The 27,748-nt window shown below is 43.2% G+C and overlaps 1 protein-coding gene across 1 annotated transcript; it reads right to left on the bottom strand.

The window, feature by feature from the left end:
• Nucleotides 1-4,107: 4,107 nt before the first annotated feature.
• H1-2 (H1.2 linker histone, cluster member) lies at nucleotides 4,108-6,831 on the bottom strand. The gene has a single exon (XM_075533212.1). The coding sequence runs from the start codon at nucleotides 6,808-6,810 to the stop codon at nucleotides 6,169-6,171; it is 642 nt and encodes a 213-aa protein (XP_075389327.1). The 5' UTR covers nucleotides 6,811-6,831; the 3' UTR covers nucleotides 4,108-6,168.
• Between the last annotated feature and the right edge of the window lie 20,917 nt (nucleotides 6,832-27,748).

Raw genomic sequence — 27,748 nt, 5'->3', positions numbered from 1 at the left:
CAAATAGGAGACTGAGAGCCATCAGTTTTGTGATTCAACAAGATAGCAGTCAGCGGTTGAGTTTATGTAGCATTCAATACTATTTATTGCTATCCAGCAGTTTGGGTAATGATTAAAATACATTTTTGTCATTGTTAATGTTTTCTACTAAATTAAAAAGTATCAAAATTAACACTGTCAGAATAAAGTATAGGTATTGCAAAGGTGATCAAATTGAGGGATTGGTTAATTTTATTATTTTCTAAGCAGTCAATTTTTAAGTTCAACATAGTGGCTCTTTGGACCTAAGGCAATTAACTCTAAGTAGCAATTGCAAGTGAATTGAACAAAATAAAAGACATAAAACAGAACAGAAAAAAATGACTTTGAGCATCATAAGTAAGGGACAGATAAAACTAAAGATATGGATAGTGACTGTGTTGTGATCCTTGTTGCTAGGAATTAATGGCTCGATTCCACTCATAGCAACCCTATGAACAACAGAACAAAGGGCTGCAATGTCCTCACACTTGGTCCTTCCTGTGCCTGAGCCCATTGTTGCAGCCACAGTGTCAATTCATCTGCTTAAGTTAAGGACCTTCTTGCTGCCCCTTTTCACTGCCCTCCGTGTTACCAAGCATCATGTCCTTCTCCAGGAACTGCTGCCTCCTGGCAACAGGCCCAAAGTATGTCAGACAGAGCCTTAGTCATTTTTAGCTCTCTGTAAATGAATTCCCCTCCACCCTTACTACATAAGGGTAAATGTATATTTGTATGCTTATTTGTATGTGTATGTGTTTACGCGGAGCCCTTCTGGCACAAGTGCTGCTAACTGCAAAGCCAGCGGTTCAGAACTACCAGCTGCTCTGTAGGAAAGAGACAAGGCTTTCTCCTAATAGAAGGATTTCTCGTCCTGAAAATCCTTAATGGGACAGTTCTCCCCTGTTCTGTAGGGTTGCTATGAGTCAGAGTTTACTGATTGACAGTGCGTTTGCTTGGGGGTGGGGAGCGGGAGTGGTATGTGTGTGTCCATGTCTATGTATTTGGTTTTGAGTACATTTCATTTGAAAGTAAAGGATATCCTTCATCCATCGTTGTGGAAGACAATCAATGTTAGAAACAATTGAAAGTATGCAAAATCAATAGGTGGAGACCCCAAAAGGCATTGAGAAGAGGTTTGAAAGGAAACTTAGAAGAATTGCCTTTCTTTATGTATACTGATTCTCCTCCATCCTAACTCTGAGCACTGATGTGAAGAAAAAGTAAGTGGATGAACTTGAAAGTATTTGAAGAAGAAATGGGATATAAAAAGTATGTGGTTTGGCCAATGCCGCCCAGCCCAGTCTAGCGCAGCCCGTGGGGGCTCTTGTAGAAGCTTCTGAGCTAGAAACTTCAGCCAGGTGGAGGTCCAGAGAGGCTGTGGAACCTCAGCATGCCGCTCCCTGTGGTTCACGGGATACAGGCTGCCAGCCAAGCTCAGCTGGGCAGCTCTGCCACGTGGCCTCGTCACATCCAGCCTGGGTCCTGACAGCAGAAAGCTGTCTGTCATCTGGGAATGTCTGTGTCACACTAGAGATGGCTCAGAGTGACAAACTGCATGGCATACACACATAGGCGCACACATGAACACACAAATTTAATACAAACCAAAAGCCTAAAACAAACTCTAGCTCTTCACATACACACACACACACACAATATGTGGTACCATTAGTAAAAACAGTCACTGTATGTTTCTTCTTGTTGTTCCATGCTCTTGAGTGCCTCTGGCCCTGCCTCAATCTCACAGAGAGTCTATTGTCTGAGATCAGTGTGTCAGTCCATCTGGTTGAGGGCTGTTAGTCTGGGTACTTTAAAGAAACAAATCCACAAAAACTCATGTATAAGAGAGAGTTATGTAAAGGTTAAGTGCACATCAAGAAAATATCCCAACCCAGTGCTGCCCAAGACCACAAGGCCAACATTAGCCCATATGTCAGACACCAATCCACAAAGTCCTCCTCCATCTCACAAAACATATGCAATGATGCCGACTGCAGGAGGAAAGCCGAGTCAGTGAATGTGTAAGCTTCTCAGCGCTGGCAGGGGTCTCCACACGACTGCTCCAGCACCCAGGACTGCATCGGGGTAGATCCATGTGGCTTCTCCTCAGGTATGTGTTGCCAGCTGAAGCAGGGAACTGGCTACGGCAACTGCACCCTGATCTGACTATCAGAGACCAAGAGACCTGAGAACTCGAAAGGCGAGGCTCGCCAAGCCATTTATCTCTCCGCCCTTCATTTAACCCCACTTGTGTTTATCGGTCGGGTTGGCACAATAAACTGTAACTATCTCAAGGGCTTTCCAATTTTTCCTCCCTCTCCACGTTACCAAACATGAAGTTCTTCTCCAGGGACTGGACTCTTGACAACATGGCCAAAGTACGGGAGACAAGTCTCCCCATCCTCGCCTCTAAGGAGCGTTCATTTTTTGGTGATTATGTTTGGTGATCGTAATCAGGCCATCCGATGCTGAAACTGGCTCCACACTGGAGTTAAGTAAGAGAGTCTGAGATCTTGGAGAAGACCTCAGAGGACTCCAAATACTGGGAAATGACAGTCTTGCTCTCTCATCTCCAACTGTATTATTATTAATATTAATTATTATTATTGTATTTTGGTTTCATTCTACTCTTTTTATGCAGCAGATTTCTTGATTTCTCCAAATGGATGGAGTCTAAGAGAGCAGCCCTCTGGGGTGGGACACAAAAAGACTGTTCCTCAGCTCGACTCCCCCAAATATATGTTAGACCTAGGACACTGCTTGCAACTAATGGTATAAATGATTTGTCAAGTTAGCTCCCTGAAGACTCCAGCCATCCAGAGCAAGCAGAGACCATTGTTTCTCCCATAATAGGCAGGGCTCCCTCCCTGCTGTTAGGGACAGTGGATTGCTTCCCCTGACAGCTTAGGCTAAATCAAGTCCCCAGCGCTAGGGCAAACAAGGTTAGGCTGCCATCCTGAATCTAGGATCCGCCCCATCTTGTCACATGTATGCCCTTTATCCCTCCTCTTCCTATAGCATGTATGTCCCTAGATTGTCCCCCTCCCATTACTGCATTGCCTATAGTACAACCCTGTCCTGTGACCTGTGTCTTTACCTGTAATTAGGGGGCTTGCACATCCCCAAAAGATATATAAGCCTTGGTTAGCAATAAATCTCTCTGCTGCCCTGTACCACCAAGAGGAGCTGAGGTGAGCATGCTACCGGGAAATGTGTCGGACTTCTTTATTTTACTCTCTCTCCGATCGCTCTTACTCTCTGACTTTACTATAATCCTTATATATCTCAACCGTACAACTGCGCTTACTGAACTCATGATTAGTTATTGGGGCCTGGCTACCCCCACACTCAGGCACCAAGCCCACTGCCATAGAGTCAATTCTAACTCATAGATCAGAAAAACAAAACCACTGCCATCAAATCGAGTCGATTTTTATTGATAGGGACTGCCCCTCCGGATTTCTGAGGCTTTCACTTCTTATTGGAGCTAAAAGCCTCATCGTTCACTCTTAGAACCGCTGGTGGAGTTTGAACTGCTGACCTGGCAGTTAATCCAACTGCTGACCTTACAGTTAGCATAACTCACTGAGCCACCAGAGCTCCTTATTCTGACTCATCCCGTCCCCCTGCCATTAAATCTATTTTGACTCATAGTGACCCTATACAGGGTCTCAAAGGCTGTAAACCTTTATAAAAGAAGAAAGGCTCATCTTATTCCCATGAAGTGGCTGCTGGGTTTGAGAATGCTTCCTCACGATCTACCAAGGTAAGATCCAGGGTCCCCAGCACTACTAAGGATCTACTTAGTATACAAACATCAAACCAAAAGCCAAACCAAGAGCCAGTTCTGACCCATAGCAACTTTATGGGCCACATATATGGCAACATTATAGAACAGTGTGTGCGTGTGTCTGTGTGTGTGTGTGTGTGTGTGTAAATCTTTTCCAGAGCAGAAGCCCCACCTTTCTCCCCAGGAACAGCTGATAATTTTGATCTGCAGACTTTGCAGTTACCAAGCCAACGCATACTCTACTATGCCACCAGGGCGCCTTTGGTTAAGAAAGGATAGTTGACACTGGGAAATTTGGGCTTTCAACATGGACCTACGATGAAGTCAGAGAACCCAAAACCAAACCAAACTCACTGCCATTGAGTCAATGCTGACGCCAACATATGTCTGAGAGCATGTTAGAGCTGCATTTCCCTACAAGCAGAGGTGATTGGCTGAACACTTTAAATGGGCTAGTGAAAATGAGAGTATTTGTGAAATAAATCCCACATTCTGAAGACTTGGCTTGTAGGGAGGAAGAAGGGGGGAAGGCAGTAAAATATCTCAAATAATTTTTAACTTGATTTTATGCTTGAATTTACACTTCAGTAGGTCAAACCAACATATATTTAAGTGTACATGGAAATCAAAATTAGTAGACAATAAACAATAACCAGAAAAATTCTAAACTATAGCAATAAGGGATAACTAGCCCTACCAACTATTTCAAATATGGTGTATCTGCATTTTAATTGTTCCATCCTTTGAATAGCTTTTATGAAGTCTAGAATCCCTCTCAATTGAAGACAGCATTGTACACAAACTTAAAACAGAGTCCCCCCACATTAGGAGCGGCCAGAAAGGTCAAGGGAACAGATGTGAGGATGGGTTTGCTTTGTCTATGGAAGTTAGCCTCTGAGAAAAGTGACATCTTAAAGGGGAAGAGGTGACAGAGATGAAAAAATTTACAAATTGCCTTGGGGTGGAGCTGGGGAATGGATTATTAAACTTAACAGTAAAACAAACACTGCTATGGAGTGGGTACCGACTCATAGTGACCTTGTGGGGCAGAGGTGTAAAACACAGAAAAGGCATTTTAAGTGTAAAATAAACAAGTCACTAAGAAAAACAGCACGACAGATTACTGTTTTTTTAATCCCATATTGTAAAAAGGTCTTTCTTATTCATGAGTTTGTAAAGGGTTAAAACGCCTGGATGCCTATGCAGTAGAGCAGGCAAACTCCGGGTCCAGGTCCTCAGCTAAGGGGGGATTTACACTCATTGGACTCATTTTTGGGGTCTTGTGTTTAGAGCATGGGCTTTAAGAAAACGTGTGACGACCGAATAGCAAGCAGAACTGCATTTCGGTAGCCAAGAGAAATATTCGTGGGCATGAAATCTAAAGATTGCTAATAAAAACTAAAAACCTTACCAGACCCTCCCCCTGCTCATACATACGTTGATTGCTTACCCAATACATTCACCTTGAAACACTTGGACAGTACAAAAATGCCTCTTAAGCAGCCTCAACTTTTAGATATTGATCCTTTTTTAACCCTGGGTCCGTGACGGGCATGACGGAACAAAATGGCCGCTTTGAAGTTGTTTTTGCTGCGCGCAAGCAGACCGCACTGCTGCCGAAAGTTGCACGAGTCTCGGGGAAAAAAAAGATCAGAGTGGAGCCTTGCACGGATAAAAGGGACTTGGGGGTTACAGCAGCGACTACTCAAAAAACGTTCCTTTGTTGACCCGGCGAGTCAGTCAGAGGAATGCGAGATAAGCGTGCTTCCACACTCACCTCCGCGGCTGGGCGTTGCCTACGCCCTTAGACTCAGGACTGATGCTGCAAACTTAGTGCCAGAAGCGCCAGGGACACTGATGCGACCAATGTCAAAGACATACTGGCTAAACCCAAATGCATCAAAACAAGGCTAGGGAGGAGGCCGATCACTGTCCAATGAGCTACGGGATGGAAACCAGAAGCTGGAGATGTGGACCAACCGGCACGCAAGGCGGGACTTTTGAATGACTCAACCCAATCCGGGTGTCTCTGAAGACAAACAGCAACTTATTGCTTCCAATTCGACTGGCTTTGCTGTTGGAGACCTAGGCAGGGCCAGCAGCAATGCCACACCAAATAGCCGCGCTGCCCGGCAGGGAAGCCAGCTCAACACCACCCACCCCATGGCATCGCCAAGCCTGGAGGGACAGGCAGGAGCAGCCAGCAGAGGGGGAAACCCGTCACCATTGCCATCACGCCCCCCCCAAAGGTGCCAAGATAAAAGGACACAAGGAGACAAACGTACAGTTCTTTTTCTGAGATCCGTGGTGGCTCTGAAAAGAGCCTTTTTGGGTTGAGAAGCAGGGCTCGCGGCAGCTTACTTCTTCTTGGGCGTAGCCTTCTTAGCCTTAGCCACCTTGGGCTTGGCTGCCTTGGCCTTGACCGCCTTAGCAGCGCTCTTGGCGGCTTTCTTAGACCTGACAGCCTTAGCCTTCTTGGGGCTCTTGGTCACTTTCTTGACCCCAGCAGCAGCCGCTGGCTTCTTCGCCTTCTTGGGCGTCTTCTTGGCGCTCTTCTTTGGGGTGGCTGCCCCGGTCGCCTTCTTAGCCTTCTTGGCGGCGCCGGCAGGTTTCTTGGCTTTGGCCGCGCTCGGCTTCTTGACCTTGGGCTTGGCCTCCCCGGAAGCCGCCTTCTTGTTGAGCTTGAAGGAGCCGGAGGCGCCGGTGCCCTTGGTCTGCACCAGGGTGCCCTTGTTGACCAGACTCTTCAAGCCCAGCTTGATGCGGCTGTTGTTCTTCTCCACGTCGTAGCCGGCGGCCGCCAGCGCCTTCTTGAGCGCGGCCAGGGACACGCCGCTGCGCTCCTTGGAGGCGCCCACAGCTTTGGCGATGAGCTCGGACACCGGGGGGCCTGACGCCTTGCGGCGCGCCCCAGCGGCCTTTTTGGGAGCCTTCTTCTTCACCGGGGGCTTCTCGGCCGCTGGCGCGGCTGCTGGAGCAGCTGGAGCAGTCTCCGACATGATGAGCACTTAAGTCTCAGGTACAAGTGGCAAAAGCCGATGGAGACGCTCTCAGGCCGGCGCCGTATATATAGAGCGCAGGCGCGCGCTGATTGGTGCTCCGGCCGCCCGCCTGGCTGGCAAGCTCCGAGCCGCCGCGATGCGCCCAAGTTGTGTTTGTTCCATCTCACAAAAAGGGGGAAATATCGAACGATTCTGCACCAAATCACCCGTATTTGATCGCGAAATGATCCCTGAAGCCTCAGGCTTCGGGCGCTCCAGTTAATTTCTTCCGATCTCTAAACGCAACGCGTCCAGGAGTCTTCAACTGCCCCAACTCTGTGCGAAGTCCAGGGTGATCAAGGACCACTTTCTGTTTTTCTTCTAAATTCCCTGTTCACTCCTTTGCCCCTGGAGGTTCTTTTTCACAGAGGTGGTTAGGCACATCCTTCCCTTCTTGTAAGGACAAAGACGGATTCATTTCTTCCTAAAGTTGCACGATAATTTTGTTTCTTCGCAAGGGAAGTAACACAGGTCCTCTGTGAATTCTGTGTACAGACCCACAGGAACTGTGGACTGGGACAAGGATTCCGGACCAGTCCAAAGCTATTAGGGCGGGATTGTAGGGGGTGCATACACTATGGGTGGTGGTCATGGGTGGTGGGGGGTTAGGGACTTAAATCTTTAGCAGGAAGACATCTAAACTATCAAATCCATCTTTCCTACATGGGGGTGGGGCAATCCTTTTACTTCTCCATAGGTGAAAAAAATATCGGTTTGGGTTTTTTTTTTTTTAAACTCTTAGGGTCTCCTCTGGCTTGTGCAAGGCAAGGGTTTCTGGCCCTCAAAAATTAAGGATAGTAAGAGAAGAACGGAGACCCCGCCCCACACCCTCCCGAGTCTGCAAAATAATCCCCAAGAGACTTGGCACTAGGGGCGTTCAGAGAGTTATTTTCAAAGATTTTATGTATTTATTGACTTTTTTATGCTGAAATCTAGAAATGGATGTCAGCCCCTGAAAAATCCTAGGTTACTTCCAGTACCAAGATGTTAAATGTACATAGTATTAAAGGCCAGTCACAGACTAGGAGGTCAAAGACGGGGCTGGAAAGGAAGGGGCTGACTTCCCTGACAACATTCGACTGACGCAATGAATCATAGATTTGAAGTGGAAAAACAGAGCTAGAATGTTTTAAACAAAAATAGAGGGGAAATGCTATCCCATCTATGACTGATGAAACTAAATGTCCCCTCTGCCATCAACTCTAAAACTGGGCATCTGCATCCTATTCTAAGGTTTGCTTTGCTTCCTTGGATCTGTCACAAGCGATTACTTTTTTTCTTTTTTCCTGGAAAGAAAAGATGGAGTTTAAATGTTCTACTCATATATATAACAGAGACACTTATTTCAATTTAGAGACGGGAACTATTACAACTCACCAGAAATACCTGTTTAAATCTACGTCTACAAAAGAAAACAGCGGGAAGATGTGGATCTTGGGTTATGGTGAAAGCAAAAAGGACCTTTACCAATTAAGCACAGTGATCAATCAAATGTGGCGCATCCTCTTTTAAAGGAAGAATCACCCCCCGTGGTTCCATTGAATAACATACATCCAGCATTTGGTAACACGGCCACCACCAACCATGCCCTCTGGGGATTAGTAGCCTAGTAAGATTACTGATGGATGAATTAGCAGCCTTAAAAAACCACCTTAGACTGGCTATCCTATAGTGAGTCAGACAGTATTCAAAGTGCATAAACAGTTAAAACACTTTCATCACACAAACGTATCTTACTGAAAAAGAAATGACATGCTACTGACTCTCTGTGTAATAAGCTCCCTCATATAAAACTTTATCCATCAGGAAAAGGGCTGTGTGGAGACTTGACTACGAGGGCATTGTTGGCCCAATTTCTATATCAACCGCATGTAAATCAATCCAATCGCATGTCTCTCCATGCAAACCTGAAGTCCTGAGTTCAGTCCAAACATTGCCTTTTTGTCAATCCAACGCAGGGCAGCCCCACACATGTCCGAGGACAACGGTACTCCATAGAGTTCTTGTTGGCTGACTTTTCATAAGTAGATCACCAGACCTTTCTGCCGAGGTGTTTCTGGGTGGAATCAAACCTCTAGCCTTTGGGTTAGTAGCCAAGCACACTAAATATTTGCACCACCCAGAGATTCCAAACCTTCTCCAGACCCCTTTCATTTGTGTTGAGGACAGCTATCTAAAAGGTATCCAAGGTTTGAAATAAGACAAAAATACTATTTCATATCCTTTGAGGCCATGTGATAGTATCTTCTAAAAAAGTCCACTTACAGGTCACCTGATATTCTAGGACAGTATGAGACACCAAATAGAAAGTGAGTCACGTATGCCATTTTTAATTTTCTAGGAGTCACATGGAAAAGAGTCCAAAGAAGGAAGTGAACTTATTTATAATAATATATTTTATTTCACACAATGCTACAGCCCAAATATTACCAGTCCATCATGTAATCAGTGTGTTTAAAAGATAGTCCACATTTTTATTCTGTAATGCTACATTTCCTAAAGCTAATGTCCATTGGCCATTTCTCGAGCATGCGATCTAGCCACATCTCAAGTGGGCGTTCGGATTAGTTCCAGATTATGTTTCCTTTGATGTTCACTTATACTGACTGCTACCAAGCTAATTCGACTCTGGAAGGCAAGCGAGACACATTCTACTAGGCTTCCACGGCTATACATCTTGACAGGAGCAGACAGCCGTGGCTTTTCCCCCCCAGAGCAGCTGGCGAGTTGTCAGCATTGGGGTTAGCAGCCCAACAGCGACCTTGGCATCACCAGCCAACTGCCTTCACTTCTGGGAGGCAAAAAGATATTTATTCTAGTAAACAGGTGAATGACTACTTCCCAGCCAAAGACAGAACCCTAAAGGTTCTGATTTCAGAGCCAATTCTGCCACCTTCCTGCATTCTTTCTTTCACTGACTAGATACATGTGTTCCCTCATTGATGATTTACGCCGTTCATTGACAAACACAAGCTCACTAGTGATACAGGTGTATAGGAGTCATGTTAACATTTTGAAAATCGTTCTTCGACACTTGGCTAGTTAGTTAGACTGGATTATCCTAAGAGCTCCTTGGTGAATCAATATCCTGCGACATGATTGTGAAAATCAGAAAATGCAACCTTTTTGACCTTCAACTTCAAAAAACATGGACAGTATTAGAAAACAAGTGATGTGCTGGAACGTATTCATCGAACATTTTAGAGCTGCCATCAGAACAGTCTAAGTGGCGCTGGGAAACTAAGTGGTATTGTTTTTAATTAAATCATTTTATTGGGGGCTCGTACAACTCATATCATAATGCATCCATCCATCCATTGTGTCTAGCACATTTGTACATCCATTGCCCTGATCATTCTCAAAACATTTGCTTTCAACTTGAGCCCTTGGCATCAGCTCCTCATTTCCCCCCTCCCTCTCTGAAAACTAAGTTATTAATAGTCACCATATTCCGATGCTTGTGTTCAAATGGCTTCAGACTGTTTTAAAAACTCAAACCTCTTTTCACATATAAGGACTCACCAATAGTAAGAATACAGAAACCTTTACACTTTCTCTATACTGAGGATACAAGATCCAGAGACATACTAGAGTAGCCCAATTAGAATATGAATATAACTTTCCATAATGACTATGTTAGAGTGAACACCAACATATGAGTCTTGTCAGATGCCTGAAACACACTGTTGTCTTATTATTATTCCTAGGTCATCCCCAGGCCACCCACCCATTAATTTTCACAAACGTATTGAACACTTGTAGGGTCGCTGTGAGTTGGAATGACCCCTGTGGCAGGGGATTCCATTTGTTTTGGGACTGAGCACTTGTTAAGCGCAGAACTCCAGCACAGACAATAAGAGCAAAGGTCAGCCAAACAAAGCCTCCCCACCAAAGATCTCCTGTGAAGGGCCTGCCGAAGCCACGTGTACTTGTAAGCAATAAATCTAACAGGACAGACACAAGCCACTGAGAACACTGACGGATAGGAAAAATGAAAATGTGAGCGCGGTAATCAAACCTTTCCCTTAAAGCACTTAACCAACCTAGTTGCAAAAAAAAAAAAAAAAAGACAGTAACATTCATTCCTAGGACATCTTTGAACGCCTAACATAAGATAGATAAATATCTGTCCATCAATTCACCTCTAACTCATGGAGAGCTTGTGTAAAATGGGGCGGAGCTGCATCATCTTCACAATTACTGACATGTCTATTTTTGCACCGATTGTGCCAAAGTGTCTCACCAAAGGTCTCCCTTCACCTTTGGTCCTCAGCTTCACCAGCTGTGATGTCCTCCGTTAGTGACTGGCTCATCCCCATGACATGTCCAAAGCAGGAGTCAGGCAGTGTTCTGTTGTGACCCATAAGGTGTTCACTTATGGCTACTATTCGAGACTAGATCCCTAGGCTTGTCTGTTTCCTATGTGCCAGACAATCATTATAGCATCATTTTGATTCCATCCCCACAAAGTCCTGTAACTACCCTTATGCTTACCAGTTTGTTAAAGGGGAAATGAGGACTGAAGTTCCATCTTTTCCCCTCGGATAACCCTGCAGATGGATTGTAATTCATATACCTACATGCACGCGGACACCATTAGTGAATGTTAGAGTACCAATTGAAATACAATCAGGAAAACTCTTTTGCCTTTCTTATCTATAAAGTGCAGAATATTAAAGCACATCCACAATTGCTGGCTACTGACGAATGAGTCTTAGATGGACAGTGTTTTCACCCTTCAAGTTTCAAAGGCCATTATGAGATCATGAACATAGACTTCCCCCAATATTCCGTGGTGTTTGTGCATCTGGACACTAGATGGCGCGCGGAATCAACCAACCCTTGTGGAGTCGGTCGTACTTCTGATCTCTTCTGGCCGGTAGCCGTTCAGAGGGAGAAAGACTAGGCTTTCTACTCCCATAAAGAGTTACCATTTCGACGGGAGTAGAAAACCCAGCTGCTGGTGTTTTCGAACTGCCGACCATGCAGATCGCAGCCCAACGAGTATCCAGCCACTAAGCCACCAGGGATCATTGCGTTTTAAGAGCTTTTCAAAACCATCAGCTACACCTCAGAAGAAGGGGTGGGGGATAGGGGGTGGGGGGGCGGGGAAGCAAGAGGATCTCACTCTCGCCTCGATCCAGCCCCTAGTAGCCCTAGAGGAACATGACATAACTGCCCTTGTGGGTTTCCCAAACTGTAAACCTTTCTGGGAGTAAAAAGAATTACGGGCTCGGAAACTCCTACCCTACGAGGTCGCTCTGAGTTAGTTGGGATGGTTTGGACAGCACTAGGTTTGGGTTTTGGAATCAAGCGCTCCTTAGAAACCTTAGTGCCCTAGTGGCTTATACAGGCGTCTGCTAACCACAGAGCCCGCGGCTCCAAAACGAGAACGATGAGGAGAATAAACCAAACTCAGTTCTGACTCAAAGTGACCCTATAGGTCCAAGATGTCCCTATAGGACTGGGGAAAGCAGCTGGTGGTTTGGAACTGCTGACCTTGTGGTTAGCAGTCCAACGCGTAACCACTAGCCACCAGGGCTCAGGAAACCCAGAGGGTCACTATAAATCTGAATCCATTCGCTGGCTTGAGTTACGTGCTCTGCTAATCAAGGGAGAGGTTGGTTTCGAGCCCGCTCAAAGGAAACTTACAAATAAGTTGTCGAAAACTTTATGGAGTACATATCTGCTGAGATCTCCTGGAGTCTGAAGTCACTAAATGGCAACCAGAAAAATACTCTCCATTCTGTAGCCTAAGAATTTTCCATCGCCTTGAGAAGGTCCAGCAATACTGGGGAAGCCATGAGATTTACAGGAGGTCCTCAGGAAAGCAAGATTATGCGAGAAACAAGCAATCGCTTCGAGCAGTGGTTCTCAACCTTCCTAATGCCACGGCCTTTTAATACAGTTTGTCATGTTGTGGTGACACCCAATCATAAAACTATTTTCGTTGCTACTTCATCACTGTACGTTGGCTACTATTATGACTCGTCGTGAAAATATCTGGTACACAGGATGGAATTTCGTTGTTACAAATTGAGCATCATTAAAGGATAGTGATTCATCACAAAAACAATACGCAATTATATATTGTGAAATGTTTCTTTCTTTTCTTTTTTTTTTTTCAGTTCAAGGATCGTTTGTTGGCCTTTAGGAGTATTTTCCAGTCCAGTATGTTGGGGCACCATGCCCTGGCCCCAAAGTCCACTTTCAGCATTCCCTGGGGACCTTGCCGCTCCATTCCCTTGCTGTTCCACTGCACTCCCCCAGTGCTTTGCCTCAGTGTGGTGGGATCAGGTCAGGTGCAGTTCCCACACTGTGTCTCCGGTGCTGTCCCCTGTAGCGCCATTGGTCACTGAGGGGCATCATTTCTCATAGTGGGGCCAGCCATGTTGTCCTTTCTGTGGACTGGCTGCTCTAATCAGGATCATCATCCTCATGGCCTGGTGAGCCAGGCTGTGCTCCACTGTCTCCTCCTCCCCCTTCATCTGCTCCCGTGTGCTCTGATCAGATATGTCCATCTCCCGGAGCTGCAGAGTCAATGTTGTCCTTTGAAACAAACTCTTCTCGAGGGAGGGGCAGGAAACCACTTAATTTTTGGTGCTGGGGCCAGCCTCCCAGACCTCTCCACTGGTTCCCTACGAAATATTTATTTCTAATGACAAATAAGTGAAATTTTGTCTGGAAGCATGGTGTAGCATGGGTACTCATATGTGGGCGTATCTGTATGTAGATATATCTGTACGTGGGCAGACCCTCTTGGAGATGGATAGAGGCAGTGTCTCGGTTCCTAAGACCATCGGAAATACTTGTGTTCTGATGGTCTTATGCAACCCCTATGAAAGGGTCCTTCGACCCCCAAAGGGGTTGTGACCCACACATTGAGAACCGCTGGCTTAGACTGCATCCTAAGAAAAGTAATAGTAGTGGAGGACATTTATTCTGGCTAATTTACATAGTCCATAGCACCATCTATGATGGCCTGGAACTGTGCTGGGTTCAGGAGATGTGAAAGTAAGGAAGCAGGATCTTCTGCCGTGGAGGGATCCTGAGTGGATCTGAGGGGCTCAACTGCTAGCTGAAAGTGTGCAGTTCAAACCCATCCATGGAACACCTTGAAGAAAAACCTTAAAGCTCTGTATCTTGGGAGACCTTCAAACACCATTATGAATGATCTCCTGCTAATGGTGTCCCTCATCCGAATTAGGTATCTTCGCCTTGGTCTTGTCTTTATCCTCTTTAAACCTTAACAAAAGTTCTCCTTAAACCATGTATGAGATGTGGGGTCTCCTTTGTACCCTAAAACACCCTCATGGAGGGGGGAAAGTGTGGCTGTGGGGGGAAAAAGGATCAGAGTGGACCTAGCAAAAGAACAACCACTTTTACATGGAGCTGAGAGCTAGAAATAGGGTCTTCGGAGAGCACGCTGACATGTCAAATTAGTTCCTTTTATTTTTTAAAAGTAAATAGCCGCTTAAGAAGGAGGATAACAGGAGAAAAGAGCCTTATGCAAACATAGTGACATTGAACCAAGCTCTTGGTTAATTAGGATCAAAATGTTGACAGCCCTAGTTAAAGAGTATTGAAGATGATGAGGCGGGTGATGGGAAGAACAAAGTCTTTAAGCATTATAAGCTAGAAAGTCATTAAGCACTCTAAGCTAGTAAGAGATTTCAGGGATTTATAACTTCACAAAGTTCCCAGGACCCATCGAGTACCTTCCTGATAACCTACTTGTTATTAATTCCTGTCAAATCAAGTCTCACTTGTGTTACAGAGTAGGACTCTTAGCTGTAACCTTTATGTGTTTCTTGACCCTAATCTTTTTTTAAATCATTTTATTGGGGCTCATACAATTCTTATCACAATCCATCCATCCATCCATGGCGTCAAGAACATATGTACATTTGTTGCCATCACCATTCTCAAAAGATTTGCCTTCTACTTGAACCCTTAATATCTGCTGCTCATTTTCCTCCACCCTCCCCACTCCCCCTACCTCATGAACCCTTCATCATTCATAAATTATTATTATTTTGTCATATATTACACTGTCTGACATCTCCCCCACCCCCCGCCTTCTTCTCTGCTGTCCCTCCCCCAGGGAGGAGGCTATACGTAGATTCCTGTAATCAGTTCCCCCTTTCTGCCTTACATTCTCTCCACCCTCCAGGCATTGCCACTCTCACCACTTTTGACCATAATCTTTCGGGAGTGAATTGCCTGGTCTTTGTTCCACAGCACCATTTAGTCCATATGAACCACCAGCCCATAGATGAGCAATCAAGCTAACACGTTTTGCGGCACCCAGGGACCTTGGTTATAAGCGATTTGCCTTAGTCATTTCCAACTCATGGCCGCATCCTGTGTGCAGAGGCCATTCACGGGCGTGACCTACCAGAAGCAGATTTCCAGATTGCCTTCCCATGTGTCCCAACCTGTCAACCTTTCGGGTCAGAGTGTTTAAGGGTTTTTGCCACCCAAACGAGATCTCAAGAAGAATGGACAAATGTAGTTGCGTAAAAGTCAAACAAAAGAGCTGCCCTCTCATCATTTTCTCATCTATTAAATAGAAAACCTAACTACATCAGTTAATTTAATTAACACATTCATTAACACCACTCCAATTGCTAGCCTGTACTTCTAAGGAGTTTTAAGACACAAATGGCCCGTGGTGTTGTTGCCAGGTGCTGTTGACAATTCATAGTGACCATAAGTAAAACGGAACAAAACACTGCCTGGTCCTGTACCCTCCCGAAAATTGCTTTTATAGTTGAGACCATTGGTGCAGCTCCTGCGTCAACCCATTTCCTTGAGAGTCTTCCTCTGTCTTCTACGGCCCTTGCACTTTACCAAGCATGAGGTCCTTCTCCAGGGACTGGTCCCTCCTTGCTTCTAAGGGCATTCTGGTTTTACTGCTTCCAAGACAGGTTTGCTTGCTCTTTTGGCAGTTCATAGCACTTTCAGCATTCTTTGCCAATGCCATAATTCAAATGCATCCTCTCTTATTGAATGTCCACCTTTCACATGCAGAGGAGGCAATGGAAAGCACCATGCCTTGTTTCCAGTGCACCTTAGTCTTCAAAGTGACATCCTTGTTTTTCCACATTTTAAAGCAGTGGTTTTCCACCTTCCTAATGTCATGACCCTTTCTTACAGTTCCTCATGTGGTGGTGATCCGCCAGCCATAAAATTATTTTCGTTGCTACTTCATCACTATAATTTTGCTACTGTTATGAATCGGGCAATCCCTGTGAATGGGTTGTTCAACCCCAAAGAGGTCGCGACCCGCAGGTTGAGAACCGCTGCTTTAAAGAGCCCCTGTGCCGCAGATTAACTCAGTGCATTGGGTCATGTAATCTCTTGACTGCTGCTTCCATGAGCATTGATTGTGGAGCCAAGCAAGATGAAATCCTGGACAACTGAATATAGAAGTTATTCTTTACTTTTGAAGTTTCTGAGGCTAGTCGAATTGCTGAAAAATAACATTAACCTCTGAAGTCTTACTTTGGTCTCAACTTGTCCCTACCGAGTTGAAATTCTTACAATGTGGTTATATTTATAATGTGTAACCATATTTATATTACATTATAAATTATTATAACTTATTATTATGAATTTTCTTTATACATTTTAATTGTATGTGTTTATGTTTATATTAAAATTTAAATTTAATTATATATGAATATATCATTTATAATTATAAAATTATTATAAATTAATATAATGTTATATTATATTATAAATTATTATAACATGATGTTATGTTGTAATTATAAATTATTATAATATAAAACTGTTCAATATAATATTATATTTATATAATATAAATTATTATAATCTGGTATATTATAATACTATGTTATAAATATAGTTCTATGTTTGTAACCATAGGTACAAGATGGCACTCCAAAATGAAACTGGCCAGAGGGACAGCTGATGGTCAGGCCAACCTGACTGATTAATCATTAACTGGATTTACACCGAATTGATTAGTAGACTTCAGAACTCTTCCTTATGCAGTTTGGGTTAGACAGAAAGGATTATTGCCCACAGGAGACAGTATTGAGAAACAGTGGGACTAAAAGCCTAGGACAGGCAAGTCCAAGGTTGCATGATCTGTACTTAGGAGTCAGTAATACCATTTCCTCGAAAGTAAGACATCCCCCCAAAATAAGACCCTTTACAGTTTTGCCTCTCACTGAAATAGAAGGCATCCCCCGAAAATAAGACCTCCCTGAGATGATGAGACTATGAGACAGAGCTGAGCCAGGCTGACTTCTTGGCCACAGAGGCACAAGGAAAGAGAGCACATGGCTGAAAGGTTGAGAACCAGAGAGACTTGACTGCTGGGTGACCAGATGTCCTGTTACGGACCAATTAGTGTCTCCTTCCTGTTTACTCATCCTGACTTTTGTTAACCTGCTAATATCCCTGGTAAACTGAATAAACACAAACTCCCTGTCATCAAGCCAAGTCTGACTCATAGTGAGTCTAAATGACAGGGTAAAATTGTCCCTTGGGGTCTCTAATCCTCTGTGAGTTCTTATGGTCACTACAACAAATTATTGAATCCATCAGAGACACAGTGCCATAGGGGGGATGGTTGCTGTCAGAAGAGGTAAAAAAGGAGGGAGGGTAGAGAATGGAGGCATGCCTGACCTCTGCCTTGTGGCAACAGGGAAGCCAGCGGAGGTCAGAGATGGCCTTTACATGGTTTGCAACGGACACATAGGACAAAGCTGTACATTGGAATCACCTGGGAGGTACTGGGGTTGTTTTTGTTGACTGTGAGCTCTACCGTTCCCAGCAAAAGATAATCGTGAAAACTCATTATTGGAATAAGATGAAGGTTTCTGCTTGTTAAAGGAGTGGTGATGAAAGATAAAGCTGTCTGGTTTCCACTCAGAATGGGAACTGCTTCCAGTTTTTCTCCACTGAGTGCAATGCTGGATATTGGTTTTACAAATGTTTTATCATGTTGAGGAATTTCCCTTCTGTTCCTATTTTATTGAATGTTTTAATCAAAAAATAGACTTATTTTGTCGGAGGCCTTTTCTGCATCAATTGACAGTTATATGGTTATTTTCGTTATATGGTGAGTTACATTGATAGTTTTTCTAATATTAAACCATCCTTGCAGACCTGGTATGACTCCCACTTGATCAGCATGTATTTTTTAATGTCTTTTTAATTCTATTAGCTATGATTTTCTGAAAGGTTTTTGCATATATATTCCTAAGATAAAGTCTGGAAAATGATAGAGCAGTCTCCCTTTGGGATATCTTTGCCTGGTTTTGGTATCAGATTTCACTTGCTTCATAACATGATTTTGTTATGTTTATGGTCCTCTTCCATATTCTGGAATAGTTTGTATAGAGTTAGTGTTAACTTTTATCTAAATGGTTAACTTTTATCTAAATTCACAAGTAAACCTTTTGATCCTAGATTTTGTTGTGAGTTTGTTTGTTTGTTTGTTTGTTTTTAATAATGGTATATATTTTCTTCGTGTGTTCTAAGTTATAGGTTAGGGTTTTCTATATCAATCAATATTAATTTTGTTGTTGTTGTTGTTGTTGTTTGTATTCCAGTTAGTCCTCACTGATAGTGACCCTATGTACAATAGAATGGAACGCTGCCCAGCCAGCCACCATCCTCACAATTGTTGCTGTATTTGAGATCATGTTTGCAGCCACTAAATTAGTCCATCTTCTTGATGGTATTCCTTTTTTTGCTGCTCTTCCACTTTACAAAACATGATGTCCTTCTCCATGGACCAGTCTCTTCTAAGAACACTTCCAAAGTCCACGTGACAAAGCCTCCTCACGCTTGCTTCCAAGGAGCACCCTCACTGTACTTCTTTCCAGACAGATTTGTTTGTTGCTTTGGCAGCCCGATGCTTTCAACATGCTTCCATCCAAATGCATTGGTTGTTCTTCTGTCTTTCTTTTCAGTGTCCAGCTTTCACATGCATATGGAGCTATTCTATCAATTCCTTGGGTGTTGATTTTGCCCAATACTTTCAGTGCAGCTTGGACTTCACCCTCCAGTGCCATTGGTTCTTGATCATATGCAACTTCTTTAAATGATTGAATGTTGGCTAGTTATTTTTGCTACATTGATTCTGTGTGTTCTTTCCTGTTTTCTTTTTATGCTCCCTGCACTGTTCAATACTTTGACCATGGGCAGAGGAATTGGAATTTAAAACCTGGTTGGGAATACAATTCAAGCAATTAATATTGGTTTTTAACCAAGACCTTTCTACTTCTGGGAGGGAACAACGTTTGCTAGATTGTTGAGATTTCTCTCAGTGAAAATCAAAGAGCATCCACTTCTTAAAACAGAGCCAAATATAATGACAACACACTACAAAAAAATTGCTCATCTTGAAGAAATGGCCAGATACCTGGAGGACTTGCATTGAGAGGCTCAAAACCTCTATGAAAATGCAAGGAGATGAAAAGCATTATTAACAAATGGCACGTGGTCCTCGCCCCCCCCACCCCCACCATGATCCGAATTCTATGTTGCAAGTCTGCATAGGGGAGAGGTTGTGCACTGGTGCACATAGGAGCTGGAGGCACAGGGAATCCAGGGCGGATGATACCTTCTGGACCAGGGTGTGAGGGGCGATACTGGGAGAGTGGAGGGTGAGTGGGTTGGAAAGGGGGAACTGATTACAAGGATCTACATGTAACCTCCTCCCTGGGGGACGGACAACAGAAAAGGGGGTGAAGGGAGACACCGGACAGGGCAAGATATGACAAAATAATAATTTATAAATGATCAAGGGCGCATAAGGGAGTGGGGAGCGGGGAGGGAGGGGAAAAGAGAGGACTTGATGCAAAGGGCTTATGTGGAGAGCAAATGTTTTGAAAATGATGAGGGCGAAGAATGTACAGATGTGCTTTACACAATTGATGTATGTATGGATTGTGATAAGAGTTGTATGGGTCCCTAATAAAATGTTTAAAAAGGAAACACAAATGACACATGGAAGCATGAATGGGATCAAGCATGAAAATGATTGTGATCATGGTGCAGGCCTGGGTGTGGTTTCCCTCAGTTGTACACGGGGTCGCTCTGGGTTATAACAGACTGGAGAACACCTGATAACACCCAACAACGACAACATACAGGAGTCTGAGATTTTATAGCAACTTACCCCTCCAGACCAGGGTGTCCCCTGTCACTGGCCTTATTCAACATCTCATTCTTGTCAAGCCTGCATGGCACATGTTCTAAGACAGACCACATGCTGGGGCACAAGGTGAATCTACATAAATGTAAGTGCATTGAAATCATACAGACCCCTCGCTCTCTGACCACTGTGACACAAGGCTGGAAATCAACAAAAAGAAGACAAAGAAAACAAGAGCAAGCCATTGGAGGATGAAGAACTCTCTACTGCAGAAGGAGTGCGTATGGGCACAGATCAGAGAGGAAATTAGGAAATTTCTAGAAACCAGTGAGAATGCGAACACCGTGTATCAAAACGTATGGGACACAGCAAAGGCAGTTATCAAAGAAGTTTCATAGCAATACACGCACACCTGAGAAAGGAAGAGAGACTCGTGATTGATATGCTGGCACAAAATTAGCAACAACTAGAGCAGAGTCAGCAAGACAATCCCACTAATAGCAAAAGAAAAGAAATAATAAAAATCAGGGCTGAAATTCAGGAGTGGGAAAATAAGAAAAATCTGGAAAAAAAAAAACTAATGCTGCTAAAAGTGGTTATTTGAAAGGATAACCAGAATCGACAGACCGCTGGCAAACCTACCCAAAGAAAGGAGGGAACAAATTTCAATAGCAAGAATGAGGGATGAGGGAATGAGATGAGCTGGTCAGGGTGCAGTGTAGCAATGATGAAACATACAACTTTCCTCTAGTTCTTAAATGCTTCCTCCCCCTACTATCATGATCCCAACTCTACCTTGCAAGTCTGGAAAGACCAGAGGATGTACATTGGTACAGACAGGAACTGGAAACACAGGGAATCCAGGAGAGATGGACCCTTCAGGACCAATGGTGAGAGTGACCATACCTGGAGTGTGGAGGAAAGGTGGGGTAGAAAGGGGGAACTGATTACAAGAATCTACACATAACCTCCTCAGTGAGGAATGGACAACAGAAAAGTAGTGAAGGGAGATGGTGGATAGTGTAGTATATGACAAAATAATAATAATTTATAAATTATCAAGGGTTCATAAGGGTGGGGTGAATGGGGAGTGAGGGGGAAAATCAGGAGCTGATATTAAGGACTCAAGTAGAAAACAAATTTTTTTAAAATGATGATGACAACAAATGTACGAATGTGCTTGACACCATGGATGCATGTATGGATTGTGATAAGAGTTGTAGGAACCCCCAGTAAAATGATTTAAAATTTTAAAAAAGAATGAGGGATAAAAGAGTGGACATTACAACCGACCCTAAGGAAACCAAAAGGATAATTAAACAGTACTACGAAGGATTGTACTCCAATGAATTCAACAACTTGGAAGACAAGGACAAGTTCTTGGACAAACAATCCAACCTTAGATTATCCCCACAGGAGGTCAAAACTCTCAACAGACCCATAGCAATAGAAGAAATAGACAAGGTTATCAAGGGATTGCTAACAAAAAATCTCCTGGACCAGCTGGATTCACAGGAGAATTCTACCAGTTATTTAGTGATGAACTGACACGAATCCTACACAAACTCTTCCAGGGCATAGAAAAAGATGGCAATCTCCTGACCTCCTTCTATGAAGCTAGCAAAACTCTGATACTCAAACCGGGCAAGGATCCCACTAGAATTTAGAACTACAGACCAACATCCCTAATGAACATTGATGCAAAAGTCCCTAACAAAATACTGGCCAATAGAATACAAAAGATATAAAACAAATAATTCACCATAACCAAGAATTTATTTCAGAGGACAGCACTGAAGCTGCAGCTCAGGAAAAGGGGCATGTCTGATCAGAGCACATGGGAGCAAATGAAGGGGGAGGAAGGGGGAGTGGAGCACATCCTGGCCCACCAAGCCTTGAGGACGATATTACCGCTCAGAGCAGCCAATTCATAGAGAAGAACATATGGCCAGCCCCACTGCAAGACAGGATATCCCTCGCTGACCCATAGCTCTACAGGGGACAACACTGGAGACACATTGTGGGAATTCCACATGATCTGATCCCACCACACCGATGCAAAACACTAAGGGCGTGCAACAGAAAAGCAAGGGGAACAGAGCAACGAAGTCCCAAGGGAATACCAAAAATAGGCTTTGAGACCAGGATTGGGCACCCCATCAGATTCGACCAGAAAACACTCCTAAAGGCCAACAAACAATCCTTGAACTAACTACAAGCTTTTCTTTCTTCCTGTTTTGTTTTGTTTGCCATTGACTTCTTGGTGATGTTGTTGTTTTATTTTATTTTGTTGCTTGGTGTTGCTCTGTTTTGTTTTTGTACATGTTATTATCTCCGCAGGCCTGTCTAATATGATAGGATGGATGAACAATCTGGAGTAGAAAACAATGGAACTGACAGTCCCAGAGGTGGGCATGGGAGAGCGGGAGGTGGGGGAAAGGAAGTTGAATTAAAAAACCGAGGGACAAGGTAAAACAAGTGATCCAAATTGGTGGTGAGGAGGGGTATAGGCCTGGTAGGGTGTGACAAAAGGTAATGTAACCGAGAGGAATTACTGAAACCCAAATGAAGGCTGAATATGATAGTGGGACAAGAGGAAAGTCAAAGGAAATAGAGGAAAGAACTAGCAGGCAAAGGACATTTATAGAGGTCTACATAAAGGCATGTACATATGCAAATATATTTATATATGAGGATGTGGAAATAGATCTACGTGTATATATGTATAGGTTTAGTATTCAGGTAGCAGATGGACATTGGGCCTCCGCTCAAGTACTCCCTCAAACAAAAATACCAAAGAGAAAAGAAACCAAAGTCTACCATGGGTCAAGGATGGAGTTTATGGTAATGGTGATGGGAAAACTTTGGGAAAAGATATCAATAAAGGTTACACAACAGAGTATAATTACATGCAGAAGGTGTTGAATGTTTTTGTGTATATTTTTGCCACAGTTAAAAATAAATACACTAATAATAAATACACTAATAATGAAAACAAAGAAGAAGAAAATGTTCTAAAATTGATTGTGGTAATAATAGTTGTGCAACTCTTCTTGATATAATTGAACTATTGAGTTGTATGATATGTGCAAGAAGTGCCAATGAGACTGTAATAAATTATATTATATATATATATATATATATATCCCTAATAAGCCCCCTGATTATCCTATATCCTTGCAAAAATCTATCAAGAGTAAACTTTGGGAATCCCAAACTTTCTAAATTGAATTCTCTGCCTTGAATTTACCTGGCCTTGCAGATTCCCAAAGAAAATATTGTTTGATTCTCCCCATCCCTTTTGTTGAAGGCTCCTTAAAGATTCTAAGAGCATGAGGTAGTTAGTTTATTATGCCAACCTGGCCAGAGAAATAAATGGCTCGGTGAGCCTCACCTTTCTTGTCTCTTGCTCTTTGATCATAGGACCAGTGTGAAGCTGCCTTGCTTGTTCTGTCTCTCAATTTGCAAGCTTCACTACCTGTGGGACACCTAACCCGTGGACTGTGACACTGTAATTTGAGGTTCCTTCAAGACCTGTTTTGCCACCCCATTGGAATGTACACCTCTTGAGCTGGAGACTGTTGGTGAGCTGCCTTGCTGTTTGCTGTTTGCTGCCTGTGCCCGGATAGCCTGAATTGCTCTACAGAGCACTACTCGGCGGCCCTCAAGACTTGAAGGACTGCCAGTGTCATACAACTGTCTCATGGGAGTGAGTTGCACTGAAACATTTGTACTGCTTTTTAAATTTAATTAACTGTTTATTTTTTCTGTTGTATATCTATCTGTATAAATATATATATATAATTATTAGCAATCCGGTTTTGTCTCTCTAGAGAACCCTGTCTAACACAGTGCATTCCTTATAGAACTTGTCTGCAAACATCCACTAACCACAGAGACATGTTTAAGATGTTTTGTTGGAAATAAGCCCATGCATATATGAACTGGAGCCCTAATTATAGTAATTTTGTACTTATTCTTGTCCATATACAAACATATATGAGGAGATTTGCTTCAAGAAAATGATTCACACCATTGTGTGGACTGTCAAGTCCCAAATCCATATGCCAGGTGACAGGCTGGAGATCTCTGCAGGCTTCTGTCCTCAGATCCGAGGTCAAGTGACAGGAAGAGTGCCAGCTCAAGAGAGAGCAGATAGAACTTTGCCTGGAAATCCATTTGCAGCTAAACCTGTGAGACCCTGTACTCCATCCCTTTTCTTGATCTTGAAAGTTTTCTGTCACTGACATTTGAGTCTTATCATCTGTTAGTGGAAAAGATGTGTATTTTCTTTCTCTGACAGGTCTCCTACTTACACAGGTTCCGGTTTCTTCCGGTTTTCCTTTGTATTCTGGAGGCAGACTACTGCCCCAAGGAAACTCACCTTTCAACCGACTGACTGCTTATATCATATTACTTCATGGGTCGTGAGTACATTACATGATATTAGATGGCGTTACATGACATGACATAACAGTACAAAATAGCAATCAGTCCAACATCGGGCCAGACCCCTAAGAGTCAAAGCCAGCTAAATTGGTGCATAAAATTTAGCCATCACAGAAAATAAGGTCTGATTTTAGTTCTCATATGCCCCATGAGCTGTTCAGCCTCATCTCCATCTCCCTACCCTGTGTGAGTGTTGAACTCTAGCATTTCTATGTGCTTGAAACAGAAGATGGTGCCACAGAATTGGGCATAAAGATTTCTTCTTTATCAGCTCAGTACAGCTAGACTTGCACCTTCCTATTTGCTCTCTTTGTTCGCCCATTTGCCCTCGGCCTCTACAGCAGTGGTTCTCAACCATCCTAATGCCATGGCCCTTTAGGACAGTTCCTCATGTGGTGGCGACCTCCAACCATAAAACTATTTTTGATGCTACTTCATAACTGCAATTTTGCTACCATTGTGAGTCGTCATGTAAATATCTGATAGGCAGGACGTATTTTCACTGTTATAAATGGAACATAATTAAAGCATAATCATCAATCACAACAATATGTAATTATATATTGGGAAATATTTATTTCTAATTACAAATCAATGAAACTTTGTCTTGAAGCATGGGGTAACATGGGTAACAATCTTCACATTGGGTACTCTTAGGTGGGTGGCCCTGCATGTGGGCAGACCCACCTGGAGACCGATAGAGGAGCAGTGTCTCTGTTCCTAGGACCATTGGAAATATGTGTTTTCCGATGGTCTTAGGCAACCCCTGTAAAAGGGTCCTTTGGCTCCCACAGGTTGAAAGCAGCTGCTGTACTAGAACTTTGTCTCTAGGTAAATGCTACCCTTTTAAGCCTAATTTGTTGGTTACTCTAAGGTGTACAAACCTCAAGAATGTTATTTTTCTTCTTATAGGATTGTCTGGGTGAAAATTGATCTACAGGGATAGGTTCGGTCTCAGATCAGAAGAGTGACCAATGGCCACCATCTCAGGGGTGCTATATTCTTATAATGGAATAGTATTCAGAAGTAAAAGGATATATGCTATACCATGGGTGGACCTTAAAAACACAATAAAATTGAAAAAAAAGAAGTCTATCACAAAAGATCACATATTGTGTTACTCAATTTATACAAAATGTCAAAAACAGGCCAAGTTATAGACAGAATAGAGTCCCAGTGTTGACGAATAAAGTATGCAGGTGTTTCTTTCTGAGATGATGAAAAAGGTTTTTTTCATGGACTCTGGTAATGATTGCACAATTCTGAGCATGCAGTACCCCATTAAGTTTTATACTGTAAATGAATGAAACATATGGTATGGGAATTATATCTCACAATAATAAAACTATTACAGAAACACATCCAAAGAACGGTAACATCAATTCAACTCACCATGACAAATAGCCCACACTTTCTGAAGTTTGTTTCACCTATTCCTCTACAGTGGAACAAAGTAAAACCAAACAAAAATAGTTTCCCTCTAGGTTCATTCCAACTCTTTGGAGATCCCATGTGTATAGGGTTTTCATTGAAGGAGACCTGGTTATGCATTGGGCTGTGATCCACATGGTTGGCAGTTCTAAACCACCAGCAGCTCCTCAGGAGAAAGACTGGGTTTTCTACTCCTGCATGGACTTACAGTTTTGGAAACCCATGGAAGTTGCTTTGAGTCAGCATTAACCCGATGGCAGTGACAGGGTCTTCAATGGCTGACTTTTTGGAAGTAGGTTTTCAAGACTTTCTTCCCAGTGCTCTGGTGCTTCGGTTAGTAGTAAGGCACACTTAATCTTTGGCACCACCAAGAACTCTCCACAGTGAAGAGGTCTTCATTTACCGGTTTGATCTTTTCTTGAATTACCAACATTTGTACACATGCATCGCAAGTTATTGCTTGTTAGGTTTGTTCGGCATATAAAGGTTTTGGAAAAATCATATTTTTAAAGTCTGTGATCAGAGTTTGAAATATCTATGGCAAATATTTGTTCCAGGATTGTTGCGAGAGCAGAGAGTGGTTAAAATCCCCATCCCTAGGTATCGCTCCATATGCCCATGTAAATAAAATCAGAGTGTCGGTGTGCAGAAATGTGGTGTGGGACATGAGAATGTATTCTCCATGTGATTCCAATGCTGCAGAGTATACAAACTGTGAATGACGTTTCGTTGCTGTTAGGTGCCATCAAGTCAGGTTTGCCTCATTGAGACCCTGTGTACAACAGCGCTGCACACGACACACTGCCTGGTCCTGCATCATCCTCACAATCCTTCCTACGTTTAAGCCAATTGCTGCAGTCACTGTGCTGATTCATCTCATTGAAGGACTTTCCAATTTTTGCTCATCTTTTACTCTACCAAGCGTGATGTCCACTTCCAGGAACTTTCCACATTCTCTTTCCTGATAATGTGTCCAAAATATGTGAGATAGAGTTTGGCATTCCCTGCTTCTAAGGAGCCATTATGGCCGTACTGCTTCTAAGATAGATCTGACTGTTCCTCTGGACATCCATGGTACTTTCAACGCCATAATTCAATGCATCGATGATTCTGTCTTCTTCCTTATTCATTTATTGTCCAACACTCACATGCATAGGAAATAATTACACAAATCACGTCTTGGGTTGGGCGCAACTTTGTCTTCAGAGTGACATAGTCACTCTTCCGCACTTTACAGAAGTCTTGTGCATCAGCCTTGTCTTTGTCGTTTGAGTCATGGAAGCAGCAAGGACATCAATTGTGGATCCAATCAAAATGAAATCCTTGACACGTTCAAGCTCTCCTCCGGTTTATCATGATGTTCTCCATTGGTCCAGTTGTAAGGATGTTGCTTTTTATGATTGATGTGTAATCCCTGCTGAAGGCTGGAGTCCTTGATCTTCATGAATGCTTCAAGTCCTCCTCACTTTCAGCAAGCAAGCAAGGTTGTGATATATACATATTGCCTTTGTCCAATTGTTCATAAGCCTTTGTCCAATCCTGATGCTGAATTCTTTTCCCAATAGTCCGGCTTCTTGGATTCTTTGCTCAGGAGACAAACTGAGTAAGTGTGGTGAAAGGATAGAACCCGATGCAACAATGTTCCTGAATTTCCACCATGCAGTGTTCCCTTGTTTTCTTCATACAACTACTCATTGATCCAGGTACAGGTTCCACACGAGAACAACGAAGTGTTCTGGAAGTTTGATTCTTCTTGATGCTATCCAGTTTGTAACGATGCACACAACTCGAATGCCTTTGCATCGTCAATAAAACACAAAATCCTACTGATTCTTAGGACTCCTTGTGGATTTCTCAGACTGCACCTGTTTACGA

The sequence above is a fragment of the Tenrec ecaudatus genome, chromosome 1 (genome assembly GCF_050624435.1).
Source record: "Tenrec ecaudatus isolate mTenEca1 chromosome 1, mTenEca1.hap1, whole genome shotgun sequence".
NCBI lineage: Eukaryota > Metazoa > Chordata > Mammalia > Afrosoricida > Tenrecidae > Tenrec > Tenrec ecaudatus.
Note: the sequence above shows the minus strand (reverse complement) of the source record. Positions and strands in the feature narration are given on the sequence as shown.